This window comes from Ammospiza nelsoni, chromosome 1 (genome assembly GCF_027579445.1).
Source record: "Ammospiza nelsoni isolate bAmmNel1 chromosome 1, bAmmNel1.pri, whole genome shotgun sequence".
Classification (NCBI taxonomy): Eukaryota; Metazoa; Chordata; class Aves; order Passeriformes; family Passerellidae; genus Ammospiza; species Ammospiza nelsoni.
The window spans coordinates 65,244,353-65,269,967 of NC_080633.1; the positions used below are offsets into that span (position 1 = coordinate 65,244,353).

General features: G+C 41.6%; 1 protein-coding gene and 1 long non-coding RNA gene across 2 annotated transcripts; one reads left to right on the top strand and one right to left on the bottom strand.

Moving 5' to 3' along the window:
* Positions 1 to 398: 398 nt before the first annotated feature.
* LOC132071951 (uncharacterized) lies at positions 399 to 14,713 on the bottom strand. The gene is made up of 3 exons (XR_009418291.1): positions 14,493 to 14,713; positions 14,204 to 14,258; positions 399 to 607 (listed from the first exon to the last, which is right to left on the bottom strand). It is a non-coding gene; the product is annotated as an uncharacterized LOC132071951 (long non-coding RNA).
* Positions 14,085 to 25,013, top strand: RBM24 (RNA binding motif protein 24). The gene is made up of 4 exons (XM_059469019.1): positions 14,085 to 14,630; positions 15,155 to 15,278; positions 16,384 to 16,438; positions 22,897 to 25,013. Exons 1-4 carry the CDS (start codon positions 14,463 to 14,465, stop codon positions 23,225 to 23,227), a joined length of 678 nt encoding a protein of 225 aa, XP_059325002.1. The 5' UTR covers positions 14,085 to 14,462; the 3' UTR covers positions 23,228 to 25,013.
* Positions 25,014 to 25,615: the final 602 nt, after the last annotated feature.

Consider the following 25,615-nt stretch of genomic DNA (forward strand, 5'->3'; position numbering starts at 1 on the left):
AAAGTTACAAACCTCTACTAAATTCAGTACCAGAACAAATCATCTCTTTGTCATGACATTGCTGCTCTAAGACAGGAACTTACTGGGTTAAAATCTGAAACACTTCTTATTTATTTGAACAATCTCCCACTAAGTTCAATGCAACTATACTGAGAGGAAACTACAGTGAGGACTGCTGAACAGAAAAGCTCACAATTATCAAGTAATTATCCCAGGAAACCTACTGCCGAGGGAGATACTGTTGCCCTTGATCCCATGGGACACAAGGACCATGACACAGCAAGCTTTGGCCCTCTTTGCTAGCCTTAATCCCAGCTCTGGGAAGACTGCTGTTCCTCCCTGAAAAGCCACTCCATGGAAGAGGACTATAGAAGCACATCCCAGAATACTTCAGCAGGGTAAAACGGAGGGCAAGCTGCCCACAAACACACATGGTAAGTAAGGAAAGTAGATACCAGGCCTCCTTAGCTGATGAATATTCCAAAATAAACGTCACAGGAAGAGACCTTTCTCCTGTCCAGCAGCACAGCTTCAAGAGGGGCATCTGCAGATCAGGTGTTGCCATGGGATGCCTTCAGATACAGTCTCAGGATGTCTTGACTGTTTCCTGTGGATTCACAGAGCAGGTGAAAGAGTGAATTCTGAAGATATTGTCCTCTCTTTGTATGTAGTCTGAGGGACCTGGAGTCGGACTCTTCATAAGTCTAAAAAAGTTGCAAATACCGTATCATTTCTGGCGGGAGGAAGTGTGCTGGCACCCCAGGGAGGCTGAGGAGCCTTAAAAACTAAAACCCAAACCTGACTTTTTTTGCAAAGATGCCACCTGGATTCTGACAAAAACAGATTTGCAATGCAAATTTGCATATTTTAGGAAAGTCTGAGTGCAGAAGGTTAGAAAGGTGTCAAATGTCTGATATAAACTATGTTCTGAAAATACATGGAAGTAGTATGGATAAAGATGATGTCAGAGGTGTTAACCAGTTTTCTGACTATTTGTCTTTGCAGATGGCACTTTATGTCAGTGTAATTTTTAAGCTGCTTGTGGAATTCTCCCTTTCTGTTCCTCCAGATTCAGCTGTCCCTTGCAATCCTATCACTCTGGACCATATTCTAATGCCCTCTGTTGTGCCAAATGGGGAAAGAACCAGTTGCATTTGTCATGCTTTACAGGAGGGGTAAAACATATGAAAAGCAGCAGGAATTGCAAATTTTTAACCTTTTCTTCTTTCTCACACAAACTGACTGTGATTGCAGGAAAAGGCAGAATTGACATGTGACAATGCAGAGTCAAAGGATGGGGAATTCATCTTCTAAGCAAACAATGAAGAATAGCTGCAGGACTTTTGGCACCTAAGTATGATGAAGCTTTCAAGAGCATTTCCTCTTGAAGGAACCTGATCTATTGGAGATTACACATACTGCATACTCAGCTTGCACACTTACAGAAAAATTCCGTTTTAGGCAATTGTAACATGCATGTGTTTCAACCATTTCCCTGGCACTAGAATAAACAAAAATGAGGAAAAGAGGGCTGCAGAGAACGATACAGAGAGGCTGAGGATTAGAGGAAGGAACATGAAACCATGAAAGGTGTATATGCCCATATTTTCTCTAATGCTCACAGCAACTACTGAGTAAGCAAATGGCCACTCCTAGTATGACTAATGGTGTAACTACTTAAGGACTTATTTCCACTGAAGTTTACGAAAGTTAAATCAAAACAAACCACACAGTTTAAAATAGAAATGTTCACTATCTGCTGTGAGCTGCAGCAGACTATTTCAGCCCATGCATGATTTTAAGCACACGTGCAGTTCTTTGGAAAGAGATGCGGTGCTTAAAACCACGTGCTCACATTGACTGCTTTGCTTAAGTGGGGTCTCCATCTGACCATACTGCGCTGCAAATCCAAAGTCTTTGCAACTTTACTTTGTAGGCCATTAGTTTTGGCCCCATGGAAAGCTATTTATAAATATCTGAAATAATTAAATCAGATCTGTACAGCAGAACAAGGAATCAACGAAATATGGTCACTATGGCAACAAATATTTTCTGGATGTAATTTCACTTCTAATCAGCAATGGCATCCCCATGTTCCTAACAATGGCAAAAGTTGTCAGGCTTTTTTTCTTGTTTCCCTGTTTGTATTAAATGTGTTTTTACAGAGTAAAACAATAAATGTAACGTTCAAGTATTTTAGACAAAGGTCCCTTTTCAGAAGTATCTTACACTAGTTGGAAAAAATATTAGGAACTTGAGAAATAAATCCATTGTTTTCCCATATTCTTATTGCTCTCCTGCCTCCCTGGTACAGAGCGAGCCTCTGCTAGACTGAGAAATTTCATAGGCTCTAACTCTGCATTCAGATGTAAAAGTGATCCCTTCATCACCAACAACAGCTCAAAGCAGGTTAGAAAAAAAAAAAAAAAAAAACACCACAAACTAAATTGCTGTTTTTGACAGGCAGTGCTGGCTGACTCCTTTGTCAATATTGAACAAAAACAGAAAATAAAACGTGCTCACACTTCACCAGACCCCATCTGCAAAATATTCTTCTGGCCATGTCAATCACAAAAGTTAGGCTCTACATGCAGTACATGCTGGAAGTGTCAGGACAGGTCATGTCCTGTTCATCTACATAGTCTCTGAACTCACCAACTTGGCCACAGCCTCCTTGGAGTTTTGGAAATTTCATGCTTTGTGGATTGAGTCTTTGATAGGTTGTAGATTTCTCAGAGGAGTTTGTGAATTTGTCTGCACTTGGTGGAACTCAAAATCACCAAGGAGATGTCTGAGCTTGGTTTCTCTTTTATTTTTTTTTTTCCTTGAGTACATAAAACAACATTTCAAAGATAGTTTGAAACACCTATCTTGTCCATTGCTAAATGAGAGGGCATTTCCAGGACAGGTCTGTATTTCCTCTCTGGTTTTACATTCCTGTTTTTTATATAATCAGTGGCCTCAAAGGTATGCAGTCAGTTAATCTACTTTTTTCCTTTGCTTAAAAGCTAATAACTCCATTGGCAGTGTCAACCAAATGCAGCAAAGGAGGTCAGTCCTCAGAGACTGTCAAGATTGTACAAGTTTCATGAAAGCAGTTCTTTAGTAGAGAGAAGTGATCTTTTCCATGGCATGACTGCCAGAAAAGTTTGTTCACTTATCACCTGCGCAAGAATCTGTGTTAGCACTGGGGCAAGTGGCAAAAAAGTACCCACGCTTCTATTGCCCCACTCAAGGGAAAAGGTTCAGTGGGAGCTGACACCTTTTTTAGACACTGATATAAATCATAGCTCTTCATGAAATCAGCCTTTGTGACTCCCAGTGCACCTGACCTTGCCAATCTTATACAGATGATTAAATTGTTAATATTGATCATTAAGAGGCTCTTCACAGTTACCTGTGCCAACTCAGATGGGAGGTTTTAGATTGAGGTCACTCTCCAGTGTAGATTTATTCATTTATTTATTTATGATAATTATCATGTGATATTTTGGAGAAGAGAAATCTATTTATGCAAGAGAGGCATTAGGTTTGTAAAGCTCAAGCCACACCCTCCACACAACCAAAACAGCAGCAAAGCCATACAGAGATGCCAGAGTAAAGGACATGCTCAGCAAGCCTCTGACTTGCAAAATTTGGGGGTTGTTTTTCTTCTCTTTTATCAGTGTGGGAAATTCACGCTAGCAAAGGAATTATAGCTGAAATGAGGTATTTAGAAAATCAGCAACAAAATACTTGGAGCTGACGTGACTCCTTTCCCTCTGATCTCTAGCCTCCAAGCCCCTCCTGACACAACTCACCTTCTGGATACAGCAAAGAGAGCAAAGGAAACTGATGACCTCTCACCCACATCAGCACCCACAGCAGCAGTACCAGCGCATTAGGCCAGGTTGCTCTGGGAATATACAGCTGGATTTTGGCATAATATTTATCTTCTTTACTCAAACAGTGTCTTAAAGCAAATATTCCTGGTAAAATTAAATGCTACTAGTTTTGTCTTATGTTAAAGAATGTCTTCATGTCCCCCTGTGCATGGGTGAGGGATTCATAAAATCTGAGGTCCTTTATGTTGCATTGAGAGGGTACCCCCGCCCTCAGTGTGGCTGTTTGTCAGTGGGGTGACAGCTGCAATGCGGGGTTATCTGACATTTGTTTTCTAATGCACATGCTGTTTCAAAAAGAATAATGTAAATGTAAACAAATGCAAAGGAATCCCGAGGACAGAAAAATATTTACAAAAAAAACACTTAATGAAAAGCCCACATATTGCTCTGTATTGTTTCACTGACTATATATATATGTGTTAATTCTTCTAAGCCTCATTTGCCTAACAGCATGGAAACTGCCAGCATTTTAAGAGCTGCTATCAGATAACTTGAAATGACATTAGACAGACCATACAAACAGCACACAGACTCTAGTGACTGTTTCCTCGGATCTGATCTGAGGTGCAGCATGGTTTTGCTACATGTAAACTTTAAGGTTGCTGGACACCACCTGAGTCCCTAAGCTTCTGTGGTAAGAGAAGTTGCACAATATATTGCAAGCAAGGTCATGGCTCTGAGAAACCTCATGTGTTGGGGACCGATCTGAAATTTTTATTTATACCCTTGCCAGTCCAGGGGGTTGTTTTTCCCTGCTTCTATCTTCTCATACTTTGCTGTCAATTCTTAGTCAGTGAGATGAGAAAACTGTTACATAATTCCTGAATTTCACTTTTAGGACTGTTTTCCTGATGCATCCAGGGTCACAGCAGTACAGAGAATCCCCAAGCCATAACTCCCTGTGCTACACACTAACTCAAAACAATCACAAAGAGAGACAGGCGGTATGGATCTCAACCACAGAGATACTCTGAGATCTTGAAAACACTTGTGCATGTACTGAACTCATTAGAAGGAACTCTTTATTATTTTCTAGGGTCTTTTCACGTGTTTCAGAAGATGCCTATTAGGATGACAGCACAGACAAAACCAATAAACTTACAAAGGATACCTTTACAGAAGAGGGAGAAGAACAGAACAAATCCTCCAGAACAAGCTGTATTTCTAGCACACTATGCATCCTTTTACAAAGATTTCCTCCATTTAAATAAGATTATGAAAATATTTTTCCATCCCCTGCATATAATGTCAAATTTAAATTACTCTTCTTACTAGTATTTCTCATGAACTTCTCATCTGGTTGCATTTAGGGTCTCTATTTTTTTCAAGCCAGCTGCCTTCCCCCCACCGATCCAATTTTAATAAAACCTGTTAACACGCTTGTGAGTCAAACATGAACAAAAATCTCCCATTCCCTCCAAAGTATGGCATTCATGAAGATGTCATGAATAAATAAACATTCTCTAGTGTTCTGTTTCTTTTGTCTAGCTTATTGGTGTTGAGAAACCCTCTTCTTCATTTATTTATGTTGGTATTTTATTTCCTTATTGAGTTTCAAAGATGAAAAGAGAAAAATAAATACCAAGGAAATAGCTGATAGACTGAAATGACCAAGAATTTTCCCAGGGATGTTAAAAAACAGTGCTTTAATATGAAGATGTTGGATTCTCATTATTTCATTTAATATACCTGCTTTTAATATGGAATGCATGACATTCTGTGTATGAGAGCAGACAGCAAGCCAGTATAGTAAAATCACTGTGCAGGAATGCAGTTCCTTCTAATTGTGATTTAATGATATTGCATTTTACACCCCTAAACAACTGTTGTGCTCTGAAGTGAGGCAATCCTGCCTAGTCCATCCCTGTTCAAATGGTAGAATATGTACAGATCAGACAGCAAGTCAGTTTTGCACCAATCCACTGAGGTCCCCTGCACTTGCCTGCAGCAGATGCAATATCCTTACCTTTCCCCAGATTCCCTAGGGACACAGTGCATGCAACATACTTGCAGCTCCCAGTGAAAAGACAATGTGCAGGATCAAGTCAGCAAGTGGGCTGATCTCTTTATGTCACCTCATACTTCATTACAGATCTTGGTAAATTGAGCAAATCTCAGAAAAATCATTGCTCAGACTCTAATTTTTAAACGAATTGATAAACCTCAGTGAAAATTAAAAGACTTTGACAAATGCTAATTGGGTAGGCAAGATGCTTATCTTGAGTCTCAAAATACAGTCTACCTTTTGTGTCTTAAAAAATCCAAGTACTATACCTGATTCTTATATGCAACTAATATGAAATTTTAATTGTTTCATGTTGCCTGGTCCATTTTTCAAAACCACAATAATTCTTTGGTAGAATTAAATCCAATTTGATCCTTCTACATGGCTTACCAAGCGACAGTGTAGTATCTTTTCTACACAGTGTTAACACAATCACTGTATTTTCTCAGCAAAGGTCCTTTCTAGAGGTGAAAATGGAGGCATTAGAGCACAACATGCTTTCTGTGTCCTACTTCATAACCTCACACCTTATATGAACTGTGAAACTTAAGACTAAGGGACAAACATGACAAACCAGCCAAACAGTACTATTTTTATTCTCATGACAAAGCCTGAGTTTGGTTGGTTGGGTTTTTTTACTTCTTTTTAAAGGCAAAAGTCATGCCTTTTCCAACTGAGGACAATAAAGGCTGTAAGAATGCTTAGAAACCTCACATTACCTTACTGGGTTGCAGCAATAAGTATGTAGATGCTACACTGACAAAAGTCCCGCTACTCAAGCGGTAACATGCTCTAACTTCCACTTACTCTGCAAAACAAAACAATAAAAAAAAAACCAACCTGCTGCATAGTTTTGAGGCTGTAGCCCTTGGGGCTGGAATCTTACAGGTTAAACTTACAGGTAAATTTTTGACAGAATTTGACTTTTAAATTTGTAGGGTAAATGCAGAGAGTAGTGGTGACTCAGTGCAGGCAGAGCTCCTCCCTTCTGAGTCACTTCTGCTTGGATGTCACAGGGAGACGGGAGCAGTGCTGCATACCTGCAGGTGTCACCTTACCAAGGGATCGTACTACAGAGATCCTGACCTTTTGGCAGGGGGCAAAGAAAGCCTCCACGATCTTTTGCACATGGAGGGTTATTCCACTTTAGTGTTTGGGCCAAATTCTAACTTACCTCATTCCTACCTACCAAAGAAAGAAAACAGAAAGGGAAAAAAGATATCTCTGAAGCAGCAAAGATAATGTGGTCTGACAGTCCTTGAAGAAGAGGAATGCTGTGTTGCAGAGGAGCGCTGGCCGTACCACAGCAGCAGGTGGTGAGACTCAGCGCAGGGCAGTAAATCTCTCCAAGGTCCTTCTGGACTGAAGGCACTGAACAGTCATCACAGGCTGCTATTTTTTTTTAACAAATCACATCTAATCCAACAAGTGGAACCACCTAAAAGCTATTGTTATATTGCAGCTATTTTTAGTTGAAGAAACCAAGACTGCAAAGTAAACTGGATAGTAAGAAGCACAGACTAAAAATACTTGGCAGCAACATGATATATTTGGATCAGAAAACATGGCTGAGCTAGTAAACAAGCTACTTTCTCCTACAGCACAACTCATGAGCACAGGATGGGTGAGACTGGCAATACACTACCTATCCAAAGAGACAACAGCACATAAATGGGATGACTTCCAGCTAAAGTCCATCTTCCTCCTCTCTTCAGCCCTTGCAAAGAAAGTCTCAAGCTTTAGTCTGACTGTGCAAGTCACAACATGAAGAAGTCCTCCACATGCCTATCAAAAGATGCTGTGAGAAGAAGATGGAGCACAAACCTAATTCATCTGCATTTCCTCTACACATCTTTGTGCCCCAGATACCTCCAAAGGAAAGGAGAGGACAGTGCTCTGGAGCAGTTATCTCTCTTCTTTGCTTGTGCTGTGATTAGCAGACATCCCTGAGTGAGTGCTGAGGAACACTGAAACCTCTCTTTTCCTCTTAATGAAAAAGCAGTCAAGGGAACATTTTGGACTCTACTTTTAATTGCTTAAGCAGTGAGGTGAAAGCAAATTTTCTTGCAAACTCAGTTTCCCCAGTACAAGCAATACAAGAAAAACTAAGTCCTTAAAAAAAAACGAAAGGGTTGGGTTGAACTTGATAAATGAGGATGTGGTATTTTCTGGCCATAAATCAGAACCTTCCAGCTCTCTGACAGGAAAGCACAAGTCACTCCTCTGGAGGGCTGAGAGTGCATGAGGCCACTGACACGGCTATTCCTGAATCCAGAGCTGCGTTCATGTCATCAGTTTCTCACTAAGGACTAAGGGGCTGAAGCGCGTTTGAATGAGCTCTTCTCTGCATTTCTATCCATGTATCCACATTTCATTTCTACTAACCTACTTCTGCTAAGAGATGTGCAGAGTTCTATGAGGCTGATGTCTGGCATACAGCTTGTCGACTGCCAGTTTAATCCCTTGTAATAATAACTGGTGAGGGTTTAGTGGCTGTCTTTCACCAGCATCCCCATATTTGTTTCCCCCCCCACACTTATTTGACTGCAAGTCAGATGCAACATGATGAAATTTAGTTTAATTTCTTTGCTTTTAGCAGTGCTTCACCAGTTAGACTGATTGAGATTTTTTTCTCAACAGTATTCTTTGTACCAGACTTCTTGTTTTGCATTCAAAATACAAGTAAGTAATGAGTTTTGTGTTTTATCAGTCCAGGCTATGTGTATATGGCTCAGCAGACAGGTCCAAGCACTGATTTTCCCATTGGGCACTATGGTGGGGTGGGTGTACAACATTTTAAAGATGCACAGGAGTGTGCTTAGCAGGCAGTCATTCAGTTATCACACCACACAGAACACCAATGGGATTTTGCAGATTTTTCAAATGTCTGTCTCTTAGTTGCCTGTGCTCAGGACAGGTAAGCATGAGACTCAGGTGTTTCACACTCCAATTTCTAAGTTTTAGCTAGTCTGCAAATCCCAGTTTATTGCTTCCCTGACACAACTGCCTTGCTTTTTGTCAACATTAAGAATCATTTTTCTAACCCTGAGTGTGTCACATGGTGGGTGTGAGAGCTTTGTGATTTTGCAGGTTCAGCCTCTGGCATCGGCGCTCCCTCCATTACAGCATCATAGGACAACTTCAGTTCACGCCAGGCACCAGCTTCATTCTATTTTCTGAACTGTTCTAGCACTGGCCAGCACTGTTCAGTGTACTACCCATGACTTGGTATTCATAAATCCTTTCCCTTGGGGTTTTTTCCCTAACATACCTTTTCCTTATGTTCCCCTACAAACACGACATGCATTGTAACTTTTATGGATGCCTTCAACCTCTGGCTTCACTCATCATTCACCCCTGCTTCCCCTGACATACTTATTATTTTCCTACAGATAGGCAATGTGTCTTAAATCTACAGTTCCTCAAGCTTTGAACTTTGTTTGCTGGATCACTGAAATTCTGTGTCACCTCTTCCATTGCCCTTTAAAGGGAAAAATATTCCCATCAGAAACTACACCTGGTGGTTGACATTTGGTGATTTAATTGGGAATAAGGACGTTTTCATAGTTGAAGTTCATGTGGTTTAGAGCTCTGATACTGTAACAAAAGGGACTTTGGAATATGGCAATATTAATAGGTATCGGGGAAAAAAGAATCCTATGATGAAATCTGTTATAATAGGGACACTATCAGGAAAGAGGTGGTGGAAGCTTCCCCAGTTAGGAAACTTTTAGCAGAAATTCACAATTCAAGAACTTATCCTAGATAAAGATTGTAGATCAGCAAGAAGAGTGAGAAGATGATGAGACTTCCAAGTTTCCCTCACTGTGATCTGTTGGAACATGATTGTACAACCTACTTTATGCTTACCTAGACAAAGTCAAACTACCACCCATGTAGCACACACTGAGCAGAGCAGAGGTTAGACATTCTGCTCTCCTCTGTAATGGGACGTGGTTGGTGGAAGTGCACAGATTAGCAGACAAAGCTGTGCCTAATGTTATTAGTCGAATGCTTTCACAGAGCTATAGCATTATGGAACTTCAGCAGAAATGTCTCACTGACCAAACTGATGGTCTTGCTAGGTTAACAGAGAAAGGATTACTTTTATTTTCAGCCCTGCATAACAAATCATGGTGGTTTATGCCCCAGGCATTCTAATAATAGTGTTAGCAAATAAAGTGTGCATGTAAGTATATGTATATGAGGTATATGTATATAGAAATTCCAGCTGCATTTAATTGATGGTGCAGTGAATGTTCTGAAGACCACTATTATTTACTGAAATAAAGCACTAGCAAGAATGACTGGTGTGCAATATAATCACAGGTCTTTGTTGCTTCCAGAAACCTAATGAATGAACACACAACATCCATTGGTTTCCAACATGACAGGCATATGGTGTTCATAAATAAATAAAAAGCATGATATTACAGTTACGCTGATACCACTGAGTGGCAACATTTGGTAAACTGGAAAGCTGATTATTCTGTCCTACCTCGACAGCAAAAACACAAAATCTCTGAGTAAAACCAATTAATTGTGACTGATAGCTTTTGGGGTTTCCTCCCATTAAGCTGTGTTACTAGGTTCCAAATGAAACACTAGATCACTTTCTCATTTATAGCTTCAGATATATATTTTAAAACCATTAAAATTACATAGAATGTAATTGGCAGCTACAATACCCTTCAGCAACAATACCCCCATACCTAGGAGGGATTCCCAGTGATATATCAGACTGCAGCAGGAGCTGGGTGCCTAATCTACTTTGATTTAAAAGTGAGATCCTGAAAAGGCCAAAATAGCTGCCTGCAGGAACAATCCTGCTCTTTTACAGTGATCTGCTGTTTGTGGTAATTACCAAAACATGGGTAACCCTGATTCAATTTCCAAATTTCCTTGCGTTTAGGAACCTCAGTTTCACATCTCTCCCAGGAATGCTCTACCTAGACACTCCTCTTCCACATGTTCTCACTTCTTTCCAAAACTGGCACACTTTCACCAGTGGCATCATTCCTGCAAGATTTGCAGCATATAGAAATACATTTCTTTCTGCTACACTTGCATTCCGAAGCCACAACCAGATCCCTAGCAATATCAGCTGATCCATCTCAAAACACCAAAATACACCAAAATACATATTATCTTAAGCAACTGGGGACATGACACTGGTGAAGTTGTTCACAGACTTCCCTTCAGCACAATAAATGTTGTACAGTCCATGCCTTTAAATCTTAAAATCCATTAGTCTGACTGTAAACTTAGCCAGACATCCAGCATGGCCAGGTAAACACTATCCCGTCAACTCAAGCTAACTTCAGGCTAATCCTCATCTGAATTCATGCAGATTCATCAGTTTTCTGTGGGACCTACAGGTTCTGTAGATAATCCTCACTCTTCAGGCTTTGGAGAAACTTAGCCCTACCACAAAGACACAAGCCCCAGTCAGTCCAGAACATTTTCACAATGTGTGAAACAGCTCCCTTCCTAGGCTGTTCATGGTAACCTCCTTTGGGCTAACACTAGCCCAAAATCTGGAGTTAACATATGGTATAGGAGAGAAGCATGCAATATATTCCTGATCACTAAAGTGTTCAAATGGTCTTTAATTAATTTCCATATGATAGAGGTCGCCTTTCTCTTTGGGTAAACCTAAAGTAATGATTAAGACTGAGATATGGTTGGAAAAGATTTTTATTTTTGAGGGCTGCTGAAGGAGTAGATAGCCGGGTGCTAATAGAATCGTATCAGCCACAGTTAGGTCATAAGATCATGCATCCAAGAGCTGGAGGCCTGTTTTTCACAGGTTATGCCATGCAAAAATAAAGGCTTGTATTCACAGTGGACTGAATGGACTAGAGGAGGTTGCAAATGATGAAGTATCACTTCTCTGGGGTTTAGGTAAGGATTCCTAGGAATCTTAAGGCTGGAAAATCATACCCTAGATTCTGTCAGGACCACAAAAGCAGAAAAAGGTCTGATGCTAGAAGGGATGCAAGGTAAAACTGAGTTTTGAGGAATTATACTCCAATAGTAGGGGTTGTTTTCCTGTTATGATGTTAGTAATACAGTTCAGTTATAGGAATGAATGGGCTAGAGAACTGTATTTATTCCTGACTTTTACTGGAATTGCCATCTTAAATTGAGGATGCTAATATAGTAATAGGACTGTTGTAGCATAGCTTAGAGGATATATTTTGATCTGTTAATGGCCAGCTTCACTTCTGGTTTTACAGAAGAGGATGTGTTAGCCTGTCAGAGTAGGTCAAAAACTGTACTGCAGATATTTTGAATTAGCAGTACAAACAAGGGCTGCATGATGAACCCTACCTACATGCAAGAAGTTTGTCTTTTGTTGAGACATAGGCATGGAAAATTAGGGGTTTTTTCTGAAAAAAAAATCCAGGATTTTTTCTGAGTCCTCAAAGACCTGCTGTTGCTGCTAGACCAAAAAGCTGTATTTTGGGTTTGGGTCTGTCAATGTCATCCGTCTTCCCCTGGGCTGAAAAAGCTGAACTCCTAAATACATCTGCAAGTATTTCTGGGACAGCCAAATGTTGCTTTTCTGGCCTTAATACGGGAGTTTGTGCAATGACTGGAAAGCCAGGCAAATTCACCCTTTGTGCAGACACCACAAGACACTCAGGAGTGCTGGGCACAGCAAGGGAAAGGAACCGTGATGGGATGAACTGCATTTGGTTTGAGATGAACATTTTAAAAGTTCATCTTCCTGGTCCACAGGGGTCTGAGAAGGTAAATGCACTACTAAGTGGGCTGGGTGTTGCAGGGCTCCATTGAGCACTGACACCCTTAGCTGGGCTACTATTTAAGTTCAGGTCACTGGGCTAGAGTTTAAAGTTACTATTAGCCCTCGGAACAGAAGTGGCTGGAGTGTCAGGTTTAACACAATGTTCCAGACCAACAGGAGAGTCAAGCTGGAAGACATCTGGGGACAGAGTTAGCTGACCTAACCAAATTCCGGTGAACGTTAAGGGCTTGTCATAATTTCAATTGAAAAGCAACATTTATGTCTCATCCTGCAGGTGCTGCTAGATTTCACTTGAGTTAGCCTTAACATGTTAAACCAAATTTAACCTGGAGAGTCTGAAGGGTCAACTAGGGTTTAGTGACAGCATGGCTTAGGACTGGTATAGGTACAGGCCATTAGAACTAGGAAAACTACTGATGACAAAATCAAATGGAGAGCTAAGGTTAGGTATGGGCAAACAGGACCTGAGTTTGGTGCTAAGTGCTCTCATTACGGTTAATGTTTGGTACCAGAGGGGCTGAAGAACTTAGTGAAAGTCTGTCCTCCAAATGATGCACTGCTCATTTTTCTAAGCATGAGAGTCTTCATAGGGAAAAGCCTAGCAGACAGAAGAAGAAAGTGAAAGAGGAAAGAGGCACACAGTACTTATCAAGACTTTGGGACTGCAAGAGAATCGTTTAGAAGTCTATACACATATGCACATCTGTTTTCCCCAATCTTTAACCTTCGTCCCATCCTTCCGGTCTCCCTGCGAGTCTCCCTTCCCCCCAACTCCCACAGTCCTCTGTCTCTTCATGTCACACAGACATTCCTTTCTTTATGTTTCTCTTCATCCTTCCCAGTCCCAGCATTGGGCAGAGGCAGCAAAAGAAGAGAAAAACAAGGGAAACAGCTTTACCATTTTTTTTCATCTTGTGACCAAACGAACAGCAAGAATCACAACCACCAGCACCACCACAATAAAAATGGACGTGTTGCAGCACCGTAGCCTTGCTAGCCGGGAGAGAGCAGTAAGTGAAGGCTGCAGAGGTTTGACCACAAGCCCTCGGGGAGGGATCGAAGCATTTGGGGACCGCCAGCAGCCAGTGAGCCGGCTGTGCCCGCGGGCTCTCTGGCCGGCCGGGCACCGCTGACCCCACCGGAGCCTGTCTCCCGGCACTTGCTGTTTGCAGCAAACCTGCCTCGAAGGGCACCGGGCGTCCCCGAGGGGCACCCCTGAGGCCGCCCCTTTGCCTGGCGGCCCCGAGGCCCGGCTGCCGCGGCACGGGGGGCATCCAGCTGTTGCCAACAGCTGTGTGTCAGCCCCGGCCGCGCCGCGGCCGAGCGCGGGGTCCGCCCCGCCGGCGTCCCCGCCCCTGCGAGGAGGAGGAGGAGGAGGAACCGAGAGTGACCGACCCGGTGGCTTTTAGGGGGGAGGCCACTCAGTTGTTAGAGCCCAGGCCCTGCACTCCTCTTCCAGCTGCTGTTTCTGCTCGTTTCCAGCACTACGGCCGCCAGGCTGGCTGCTGCCCGGCCTCCCCTCCTCCTTTTGCCGGTACCTACCTCAAAACCGCCCGAGGCTGCGAGGCTCCGCTCTTGAAGGAGGAGGAAGCTGGGTCTGCAAAGGCAGAAGGGAATTGCATTGTAGCTGGGTGGCGGGGGGAAAACGGGGGGCGGGGGAAGAGAGGAGAGAGAAAAAAAATTAAAAGGAAAAAAGGAGCGGGGCTGACTCTGGAAGCGGGTCTCGCCGCCCAGGACCCGCACGCCCCGGCCGCCACGCGTGGGTGCAGATCACGGCGCGGCGCGCAGGGCCGGGCTGAAGATGCACACGACGCAGAAGGACACCACTTACACCAAGATCTTCGTCGGGGGCTTGCCCTACCACACCACCGACTCCAGCCTGCGCAAGTACTTCGAGGTCTTCGGGGACATCGAGGAGGCGGTGGTCATCACCGACCGGCAGACGGGCAAGTCCCGGGGATACGGCTTTGTAAGTGCCGGGGCGCGGGGCAGGGCGGTGGGCGGCTGCGGGGGGGCATCGCGGGGAAACTTCCGCGGGGGCCGCTCTGAGAGCTCGGGTGCCGGGAGGGGCTACCGAGCGTCCGGCTTTTTGCTTTTCTCTCTTTTTTTTTTTTTTTTCCCCTTTTTATTTTTCTCTCTCCCTGCTGGGGAGTTTGGATAGAGGCGGAGGGGGTGGGGTGGGGAATTACTGAATAAGGAGATTGAGGGGGGGAATTACCCAATTCCTCGCACACCGCCGGCGCGCCTGTTGCTCGCTGATACGGCCGCTGCGGGGTTTATCTGCCGGCGGCCGAGCTCGGCCCGCGCCCTCCGCCCTGCGCCCGCCGCGGCTGCCGGCGCCCCGCTCCGCTCGGCGGACGGGCCGGGGCCGGGGTCGGGGTCCGGCCGGGGGCCCCTCGGCGCCGCCCGCGGGTACGGCCGGGTCGCTGCTGTGGGCGGGAGGCTTCTCCTTCCCCGCGGAAAGGGATCTAATGCGCGGCATCGCCCGTTAAGGTCACCATGGCTGACAGAGCTGCTGCTGAAAGGGCTTGTAAGGACCCCAACCCCATCATCGATGGCAGGAAAGCCAACGTGAACCTGGCGTACCTGGGTGCCAAGCCGCGGATAATGCAGCCAGGTGAGGAAGCAGCCCTGAATGGCTTTTCTCTCCGTACCTCAGGTTTCTGAAGAGAGTAAAACTTCAAAAAAAGGTAGTGCTGCCCTCCACCTTCCTGAAGTACGCACATAGTTGGGCGTGCTTTGGTTTTGATGTTTAAATGCAGCATGTAGTAATTTTCTGGCTATTTTGCACATGTGCCTTATTTAAAAAACAAAAGCGATCAAAGATAAAATATCTGGAGTTCCCCAGGAAGACTTCCACAGCTCAAACACTTCATTGGTTATTCCTGCTGCTGGAAATGTGGTGGCGCTGACCATTTACAGTATCGTTGCAGGGTAAGATTGGCCTAGGAGTGAATCGCTTCCAATGTGTGCGGTCTTATTAATACAAACAATATCCTAATACAAACTTCTCAAGCAGATGGGAGCTATTATGCAGATTTTAAAATGAAGGTCTTAGGCTTCTCCTAAGACCACATCTGAGACAATCTGATGTCCTAGCCACTTCCCAGACTACTGCTTTGCAGCAAGAGTGAGAGGAGCATGGAGTGTGTGCACATTTGTGCTCTAAAGGAGGTCATTCTGAATTCCCCTGTGTTTAGCCTGATGAACACTTGTGCGAGTAATTAAGTGCCCGCCAAGGAAAGACAGGGTTTACGCTAGGGTGTCTGGAGAACAGAAATGAAGTTGGGATTTGACCCCCTGTGCTAAGTCCTGATGAGTAGAGGTGACTTAAATCTTTAAGTCTGTAGAAATTACACAAATACACCAATGAATGAAAAGTACCACACAGTCATTCAGATGTTAAAGTTAGGGATCCAAATGGAGCACCATGTAAAATGTGAACAAAAACTCTGTACTTGTTTAGAAAAAGTCATTTTCCTAAACATCTCTATGAAAGCGTGTGCTTTACTGGTTTAAGTTCTCTGTGTGTCTGTGTGTATGGACTCATATATTTTGCTTTCTAATTTGTGGTTCTACAGCCTTTTAGCTGTTGTTACTGCAGGCTGTTAGTAAAGGCTCTTACTCTGCGGTTATGTGTGTGTGTGTGTGTGTATACATATAGCATAAATAAGTGGCCAAAAAACCCCCATACAGAGAATGCGATGTGTTTTTGTTGGTAGGTTTTGCCTTTGGTGTCCAGCAGCTTCATCCCGCTCTCATACAGAGGCCTTTCGGGTAAGTCTCAATGGGACCTCAAACAGGGGAGGAAAAAAAAATCTTTTTTAAAAAAAAAAGGAAAGAAAAAGTATGATTGTTGAAGGCCTCTTGCAATAGCATCCTTAAAGCTGGCCAGCAATGCTGAAGCTCTCAGATTTATAAATGTATACTCATATACTCAAAAAAATGCGCTCACCTTGTCGGTCATGTTCTAAATGCCGCAGCTGAGTCAAGTTGTGTGGGACGTGGCCCTTCCGACTAAGCACTCCAGTCCCACATGACCCTATGATAAAACAAGGAGGTATGACTTGATGCAAGATTGCTGTGCCCCATTTCTCTTTTTTCAGCTTGACTCAATGTTATTTATCTCTTTCTAATCTGACAGGGATCGTTTACAGTTAAGATAACTGATCAGAAGGATATGATGATAAGAGGTGGAATAGTTCTGTTTGGAATTAAACTCTGTAACCAGTAGACTCAAACACAAACAAGCTAAAATGGTGATTAACGATGCATGTATGTTTTTTCATATAGTCAATAGACCTCCGTGTGCTTTTTTTTTATTTATTACAGTAATGAAGTGGTGTTGATAGCTAAACTGTGTGCTTTTATTTAATTGAAAGAGCTGTAGTGAAAGTTTTTTGGGGGGGATCTTTTTTAATTTTGGTTTTGTTGTTGAGGAGTGACTTTGCCATGGGGAGCAAAGGGCCTTTTTTTCCTTGCTTTCAAGCTGTAGCCTGTGACTTTTTTAACCATATTTTGTAGTGAGTGCTAAATTGTGTGACTTCTTGATTTTTAAGTAAATCAACATATTGCTTGCATGTTCATAATTTTTGGGAGGTTTGTTCTTGGGAAGGGTGTGGATCTCCTTATTAACGATGTGCGTCCATTTGGGCTTTCTAATTTGAGGGGATTTTTTCTTCAATCTGTCTTTAATATGTAGTGCATTTCTCCTGAATTTGAGTATAAACTATTCCTAAGTGGATCTAACTCTTGCTTTTTATAGGCATATCATTAGGAGTTGAAGTCTGCTTTAAGCTTTCCATAGTGCCACTTCGCTAATGCACAGTGACTGAGAAACTCATTGTGAATTAGTGCCTTTTGCTAATTAATGCATAAGCTAACAATTAAGTAGGGAAAATGTATCATAGATGTATTTTGTTTATTTGGTTAGAATGGCTTTAGAATATAATACTTACCTGTTATTAAGCCACAACAGCTTCTCAGTAATTTGATTTGTCAGAATGGAAGGAAAAAACAGTTCCTATCTTGAAAACCACAGGAAAAAGTTTTTCCTAGAAACTTCATTTTAAAAGAGCATGTTGATTTTTCCAAGAGTGGGGAGGCTGTAAAAACTATCTTTTTTTTTTTTTTTTTACCTTGTTATGATTATCCTCTACTGTTATTTTGCTTGCTTCTTTGAAGTGTGAGATGACAGTGTGTATGCAGTGATCAGTTTATGATGCCTGCACTAAGGTAGGCAGGAGGCAGAACACCTCCTCTCCAGAGCTGTTAAAACACTTGTTGAAAAGGGAACTACTGAATTGTGCAGGGATCAGCTGTGGAGAGACTGAGTATTTGCTGAGCACAACAGAAAGGGAGGATCTGTGGCAGTCCCTTGCTTAAAGGACTCTGCAAATGTAGGTGTCTTTCTTACTTTCCTTACCCAAAGCCAACAATAGATGACATAGACCATATTTAAGTCAGGTAAATCCTTCCAGCAAGCTGAATAAGGTTAGATTTCTAATGCATTCACATAAATCCGAAAGAATGTTTGTCACAGAGTCATGTATATATGAAATTGGTAATTTTTCATTCATCCTTGGCTGTTGCATTTCTTTTACTATGTAAACAATAGAGATTACCAATCCTTCTTCCTCCTCAAAATTTCCAATGACCTGTACCTTTATCTAAAGTACGTAGTTCAGATTAAGGAGAACAGCATTCATTAGGATGAATGAACATGTTCCTTCACTTCATTGAAAGTAAGAGGGAATGTTTCAGCACTTATTTGAATCTCTTTCTGTTGAAGAGTTCACTTTTGCTGTGTAGTTTGCATTGAAATACATGGTCACCCTAAAGCCTTTTTTCTTCCTGTGCAGTTGCACTTTGGAAGTACACTTCCCTAATACGCTGTGTGAAACAGGCTGTAGTGGTGATTCAGTGCCAATACTCAGCTAATCCATACACAAAAGCTTCAGATCTTTTGTGGTTGAGTTTTGTGTTTTTTCCCTAACAGTGCAAATTAGTGAGGTGCTGCCATATTTTGGTACGGTCAGCTGTGTTTTAGAATCACAAAATCATAGAATAGCCTGGGTTGGAAGGGACCTTACAGATCATGTTGTTCCAACCCCTGCCATGGACAAGGACACCTTTCCCTAGACCATGTTGCTCAGAGCTCCATCCAGCCTTGCCTTGAACACTCTCAGAGATGGGGCATCCACAACATAAGGTTTCACATCTATCAAATAATAAACTTAAAATAATTTGATTATGTTACATTACTTTTACTGAGAAGATGCAGAAGTTCAATATTCTGACTTAAGTACAACACAGTTATGGTGGAGGGAGACAGAAACTAGATTAGCTTCAACGCATGATGCATTTAAAATGCAGGGAATTTTTTTTATTCAGTGCTGCAGAATAACATTTCTTCCTGCTCTTTACATTCAGCATCTATCTTACTGTTGATGTGTTTCATAGAAAGCTGTTTGATCACAGAATTGGTTATTTATACAGCTTTATTTTCGGGATTGTTTATTAAAATACTATCTCTGAATTCAACAGGAATTTATGGAGGGGGAAGATGACTTTGTTTCCCAAGATAGCTTTTCTTATTTTGCTGATCTAATTTTTACTTTAATATTGGTGGTAAAATTCAAGGTTATTCATAGGTATTGCTGAAGGACATAGCTGGTGTGGAGATTTTTTTATTTTCTGTCTAAAACCTGTACTTATATCAAATGAAAACATACCCACTGTTTTCAGTAAGACCAGAGTTAAATCCAAAATGCTTAAGCCCATTATCAAACAGTTGGCTGATATGACATGCTTGGTATCTTCCAAGATTTAGGCAAATCTGCCTTTCTTAAGAGAGAAGGAAAAGCCCCCTCTTGAGTTTTTGATCAAAAGATCTGTATAATACTAGACTACAGACAGCCTGAAAAGAGGGAATGAAGCTGGAACAGTCAGAAGTTAGCCTGCTGTTACGTCCTCTTAGTGGTTATCAGATAAAAGGAAACATAGTAAGGGTCTTGTATGTTTAATGTTTATGCAACCTATTTCTCTTTAAAGGAGAGCTGTTCATTGGTGAAAATCTGCTCTTTAACTATGCTTACAAAAGCAAACAATGCCATGCAAGAGCCAAAGCAAAACATTTTTTTTAAAGTTGAATATCTAGTTTTTTTGCGAATGTAATGCTGAGAGTTCTTTAACTAAGATGCACTACTCCTGCTGAATTTCTATATGCCACAGCTCTCTGCATTAATCTCAAAAGTCTCTTTCCTTTGAAATTATCATTCACTTTATTGTTGCCTATAGGATTATTCTTGAGGTCTTTAGTTAAACATAAATCTTCTGTTATAACAACAAAGAAAGTCTTAAGGCACATGGCAGGGATGTAGGTCATTGAGTTTTGAGTATCTCAAAGCTACAGTTATTGCTGAAGTTAAATACGGCTTCTATTTTCCTTTATTGCAAAAGCATAAAACAGTAAATACACATTCCAAAATAAAAACTACTGCCAGGAAAGAGAGCTTAAATCCTGTCAATTTCTCACACTATCACTCTGAAAAGTAAAGCAGCAGCTTTTATTTAAAATTAAGGATACTAAGGATTTCTAGTGTAACTGGGAATTGCTTTTTCAGCTTTTGACCTGGCAGAGCATGAAAAGCAGTTGGGTTCTGAATGGCTGAGATCTTCGTGTCCTGGCCTCCGCAGTAGGTAGAAATTTACTTTGGCCATATAAAGCCATTTTACTTGACTGAAAACAGTTGTAGCATGACAGATGATCAAAAATAGCCCCACTGCAGCTTATGCTGTCAATCATCATGTGTTAAATGGCATGGTGGAGAGGAGCCTGCACAGGGTTTATGTTTATTGTAGGGTAAGATGTGGCAAACAGATAATGTTTCATAACTTCACCACCTGTTAGTTTCTTGGCTTAAATAAACCAAGTCACAAGAGCTTAAGTAGAAGCACATATATCTTTCTGTCTTTTTCAAGGATATGGCTGAGTATCCAAGTGTCTTCAGAAAATCTTAGTAAAATCAGTTCAAGGCAACACAAGCAGCCTGAAAAGCTTTCTTATTGTCTCTTCTGTTAGAATTACTCTCTTCCATAAGTGCTGAATGTAAAGATTGCTTTGATGTGATGTTAAATGGACTCTTCGTGATGCAAAAGAGGCTCTCTGTGACTTCAGATTTGTTTTTATACTTCTTTCCCTAAATGCTTAAGAAATATGGTGTAATGTTTATTAGAATTATACTTGGTTGATGACCAATACAAAATGCTTGCTTATGCTCATCCATATGGAGAGCTCAGGTAATGATGTGTATTTAAATGCACAGAGCCAGCTTAAGTATGCTTCAAATGCACTTCTGGCTAATCACTTCATAAATTAGGTGAGTGTTAAAAACCCAACTTATGGTTTCGTTTTATGTTTTCTTTCCCTTCCCAATCCCTCCCTATTTGTCACTCTTTTTTTTCCCCCTTCCCACAATAGGAAATGAATTTCATTTACTTGTTGGGTTTTTATGATTGTGGTGTTCACGTCTTAAACATGGCAACTGAACATTTCTCTCTGCTAATACTCTTATTCAAGTGACTGAGCTCTTTTTTTCTGACAAAGAAAACTAAGCTGTTTTAAAGTCTATTATCACTTATTTTAAACTACGTTTTGCTATGATTCCAGTTGACAGTGTCCCCTCTGATTGCAAATGTTTCCTTGTTGACCACTTAAGTACATCTTAAAGCTGTTTTAAAAATGAAACAAAAAATCCCCCAACAAACCTTTCCATGAAATCTTGAATTTGGAGAATAGAAGACACTTTTTACTACTACAGTTTTCATCTGTGCCTAAAGTGTGTTCAAAGGTTGGTGCAGTCTTTAGAGGTGTCTGTAAAGGTAAAGAAAGTTCAGTATGAAATAGCAGTGAATCTGTACAGGAAGTTTTTCATGCATTTATAGATATTCACTGGCTGGGAAGGAGTTGCATATATGAAGGACTTCTCTTTGGCAATCCAGATGCAAGACAGGGTTATGAATGTAAAAGTATTTTTTTAAATCATATTATAATATAAAATCCAAACATGAGATTAACATGTATGTACACTTGTGTGCTAAGACAAAGATATGATCAGTTTTTAAAAATAAAGGGCTAAGTAAACAAGCCAAGAAAGCAAATTATGTGACTTGGACAAGATGGGAAAGTGTTTACTCATCTATTCAGAATGGTTCTTTCTTAAACTGTAAATTTGTGGGTTTTTTGCTTTTGTTAAGCACCAGATCTATTTAGACTTAATCTTATGCCCACCTCCCAAAAAACTCTATGCTGTATGTCTTGCATAGAAATAAACAAGCTGGCACAAAACAGGACATCAGTGACCTGATAATCAAACAGGTTTGACTCTTGTGTCCTTATGAACTTTTATAAAAGTGTGATGCACATGTACTTAGGAGTCACTGTTATGGATTTTAATAGCATCTATGTAGCTTCCCCTCAATGGCCTCTTGTGACGGAGTGAGCTGCACTATCGTTCGTTTGGAAAGTGTGATTCTTGCTGTGTTTACCACACTTGTGAACTCTATTTAAACTCCTTTGTCGCCTGTGTTGGTTTTTTTCTTATTTTTAATAAGGGTGACTGAGGTTGCAGAGAAATTAATGTGTGCTGAGTCTGCATAGCAACTTAAGTAGGGTTGCCACAATACACTCTTAACACGCCTCCCTGGGAAGACTTGACATAAAGTCAGAGTTCAATAATTTTGTTGCCTTATTGGCTGTTGTCGAACTCATTATAGTGATGCTGGCAAACTGCTCAGTTACTAATAATAAAAGTATTACAGGAAGTAATTTTACTAAGAGTCAAATAGTTAAGAGAGAAGAGGGGTAATAAAAACGACTTACAGGTGATTTGAAAAACAAGTACTGCAATTTTCCAGATGGAATAATCAAGCTTAGTCCTTCAGAATTGTCTTAAAACAGACATCACTAATGCTGGTGCTTTGAATGGCCTTAAAGATAATATCCTTAAGGAACACCGAACACCCCAGCTTAACTCAGCTACAACGCTGTGCTTTGGAGCTATGCATCTCTTCGGGCCAGTGAACTGATAATTGGTCCATCGAGTCAAGTTATTGTGGCAACCCTATGCACATAACAACAACTAAATTGAGTTTGTTTTAGTTCGGAGTATGAATATGGCACTTAGGCGCTGACTCGCGTACCGACTCTAACTCCCTCTCCCATCTTTCAACAGGATACCCGCTCACTATGTCTATCCACAGGCTTTTGTGCAGCCCGGAGTGGTAATTCCCCACGTGCAGCCCGCGGCGGCCGCTGCCTCCACCACGCCCTACATCGACTACACCGGCGCGGCGTACGCGCAGTACTCGGCGGCGGCGGCCGCCTATGAGCAGTACCCGTACGCCGCCTCCCCGGCCGCTGCCGCCGGCTACGTGGCGGCCGGGGGCTACGGCTACGCCGTGCAGCAGCCCCTGACCGCAGCAGCGCCCGGCACGGCCGCGGCGGCCGCGGCGGCGTTCGGCCAGTACCAGCCCCAACAGCTGCAGGCAGACCGCATGCAATAGCGGACGGAGTCCCGAAGGAAGCTCGCCAGCTCTCTCTTCCTCTTCTCGGCCTTCCAGTAGAAGTAGTTAACAGTGACAATTCGTAGTAACTAAGGAGCTTTAAAGAAAGCGATGCTATTGCGAAACTAAAGATTTTTATTCCGCTGTCTTCATACAGTATGCATCCAAATCTTGTTGTTAGAGGGGAAGGGTAGTGCGGCATGTCTAATTTCAAGTATCGAGCCAGAAGAAAATGGGGGGAAAAATACTGTACTGTCATGAAAGAGTGGCAGGAGTAGCAATGGGACTTCATCTTTTGAAACAAACAAAAGAGAACCAAAAAAAAGCAAAGATGTACTTTCTACAGTATCAGGGAAGCAAAACTGCCTTTTAGAAGTAAGAAAATGGTATCTGAAAAGTTTGAACCAGGGAAAAAACTTGAGTCAGCAATATGTAACCTTTAACCATTTAAGAGGAAATGAGCTTAAAGCACTGATTGTCCTTTCTAGCTTTCAGAAGTTGTCTTTGTGAGACAGGACCTTGTCACTGTCTCACTGACGGGCACCGAACAACCCAAGGAAGATGGACGGCTGGTAAGATGGTGGACAGGCACCAAAGTTATTTTCTTCTCTGTCCTCTGGATGAGTGGAACTATGGAGCAAGTGATGTGGAAGTAAGGGGTGCAACAGCTGTAGAGACAATCAATAACACAGACAGTTCTGGACAGAACACATCACTCGTGCTCATGTGATGAGCTTGTCACATCCTAATCCCTCACCCCATCCCGTTTCACTTTTGGGAAACTTTAACTGCTGGTGTCAGCTATTCTGATTCTAAAATAGGATCAGCCCTTTACTACAACAGCCTTCTCTTTCTATTTATTGCATCTATTCGTAACTTGTGAATAAAGGCAGGAAGAAGCCTAATTAATTAAAACCTTTTAAGAACTGTTTTAAGGGAATTTTCTTTTCTGAAACCATTTGTACAATTTTAATATCTATTTCAGGATTATATTTAAAGTATTTATTAGCAAACATACAGTACACAAGGCAACTTTTTGTTACCAAGACTGCAGTTCCTGAAGGGTTAATGGTATGTGATTTATACTGTGCCTTAATTGTTATGCTATTTAAAAAGAAATATTTATTTTGAAAGTTTTACTATGCTGCGCTCTAAAGAAAGCGACTTTAGATGTGACACTGTAAAATTATGTATTCATCTCATGGTATAAATTATTTAGTAGGCTTAGATGTAGCATATTAAATATTAACCTAATTAACTAAGGATGTTGACTTGGATTTATTTAAATTCAGTATGTGCACTGTATGAGGGTACTCTTAAATTAACACTTTTTTAGGTTTTTACATAAAATATTGCTAGTTCATTCTTTTTCCCTCTACTAGTTATTCATGTAGACCTCTCAAATACATTAGTGCCGTTTTCTCACTCATCTGTATGTAGACTGACTATTTTTCCCTTTGCTAGAAAATGCTGCTTTACATTGTCCTGTGAAACTACAATACTTGCAATTTTTATTCTTGACCGAAATGGAATTTAATATTTTACACTGTATTGGATTTTTTTATACTTGAACAATTTCATACAAGGGAAGACAGGATAGCATTTTTATGGACTTTATCCAATGTCACTGGATTTATTTGAAGTATTCTGAATACTAGCCAGTGTTACAATGTAGATGTGACTCTCCTGTGCATATTATTTATTCAGTATGTATATTGCTTTACAACATTTCAGATCTCTTAATCTATTCACTCGTATTAAAACAATAAAAGAAAATGTTGTCTCATCCTGTCTAGTGTTGTTCTTGCCCAAATTGTCTTAGATCTTGTTTTGTTAAAACTAGAGGGGAAATCTTTTATATAGTTGTCCTGGTCTGTGGGGTGAATAGCAGCATGTACACTGACTTCAAATACACAGAATGATGGGAACTGCATTACATGGAGGAGATTCTGTTGAGGAGATGGAGAAGATCCATTCCGAGGTTTGTCATAAAGTAATTCAGAATGGAAGGGACTTTGGAAGGTCTGAGGTCCTTTATGTCTTTGTCCAGTCAGGTCTTTAAAAATCTCCATATGGAGACTGCACAACACTGGATATTCTATTCCACTACCTAATTATTCCCGTTGTGTCATTTTTTTTCTCCCTTCTATCTAACCAGAACCGCCCCTGCTCGTTACAGCCCTAGTCTCATTGTTTGGCAGAAAGCCCAGCCCTATCTTCTTGGTAATCTGTTAGGAACTGGAAAATTGCTGTTCTCTTCCATAGGCTGAACAAACCCCAACGCCTCACCCTTGCCTCACAATTCTCATGCTTCAACCTCCGGCCGTCCTGCTGACCCTTCAGTGGAGTCGTTCCAAGTCTGCCAGCAGCTGTCATGTACTGGGAGCC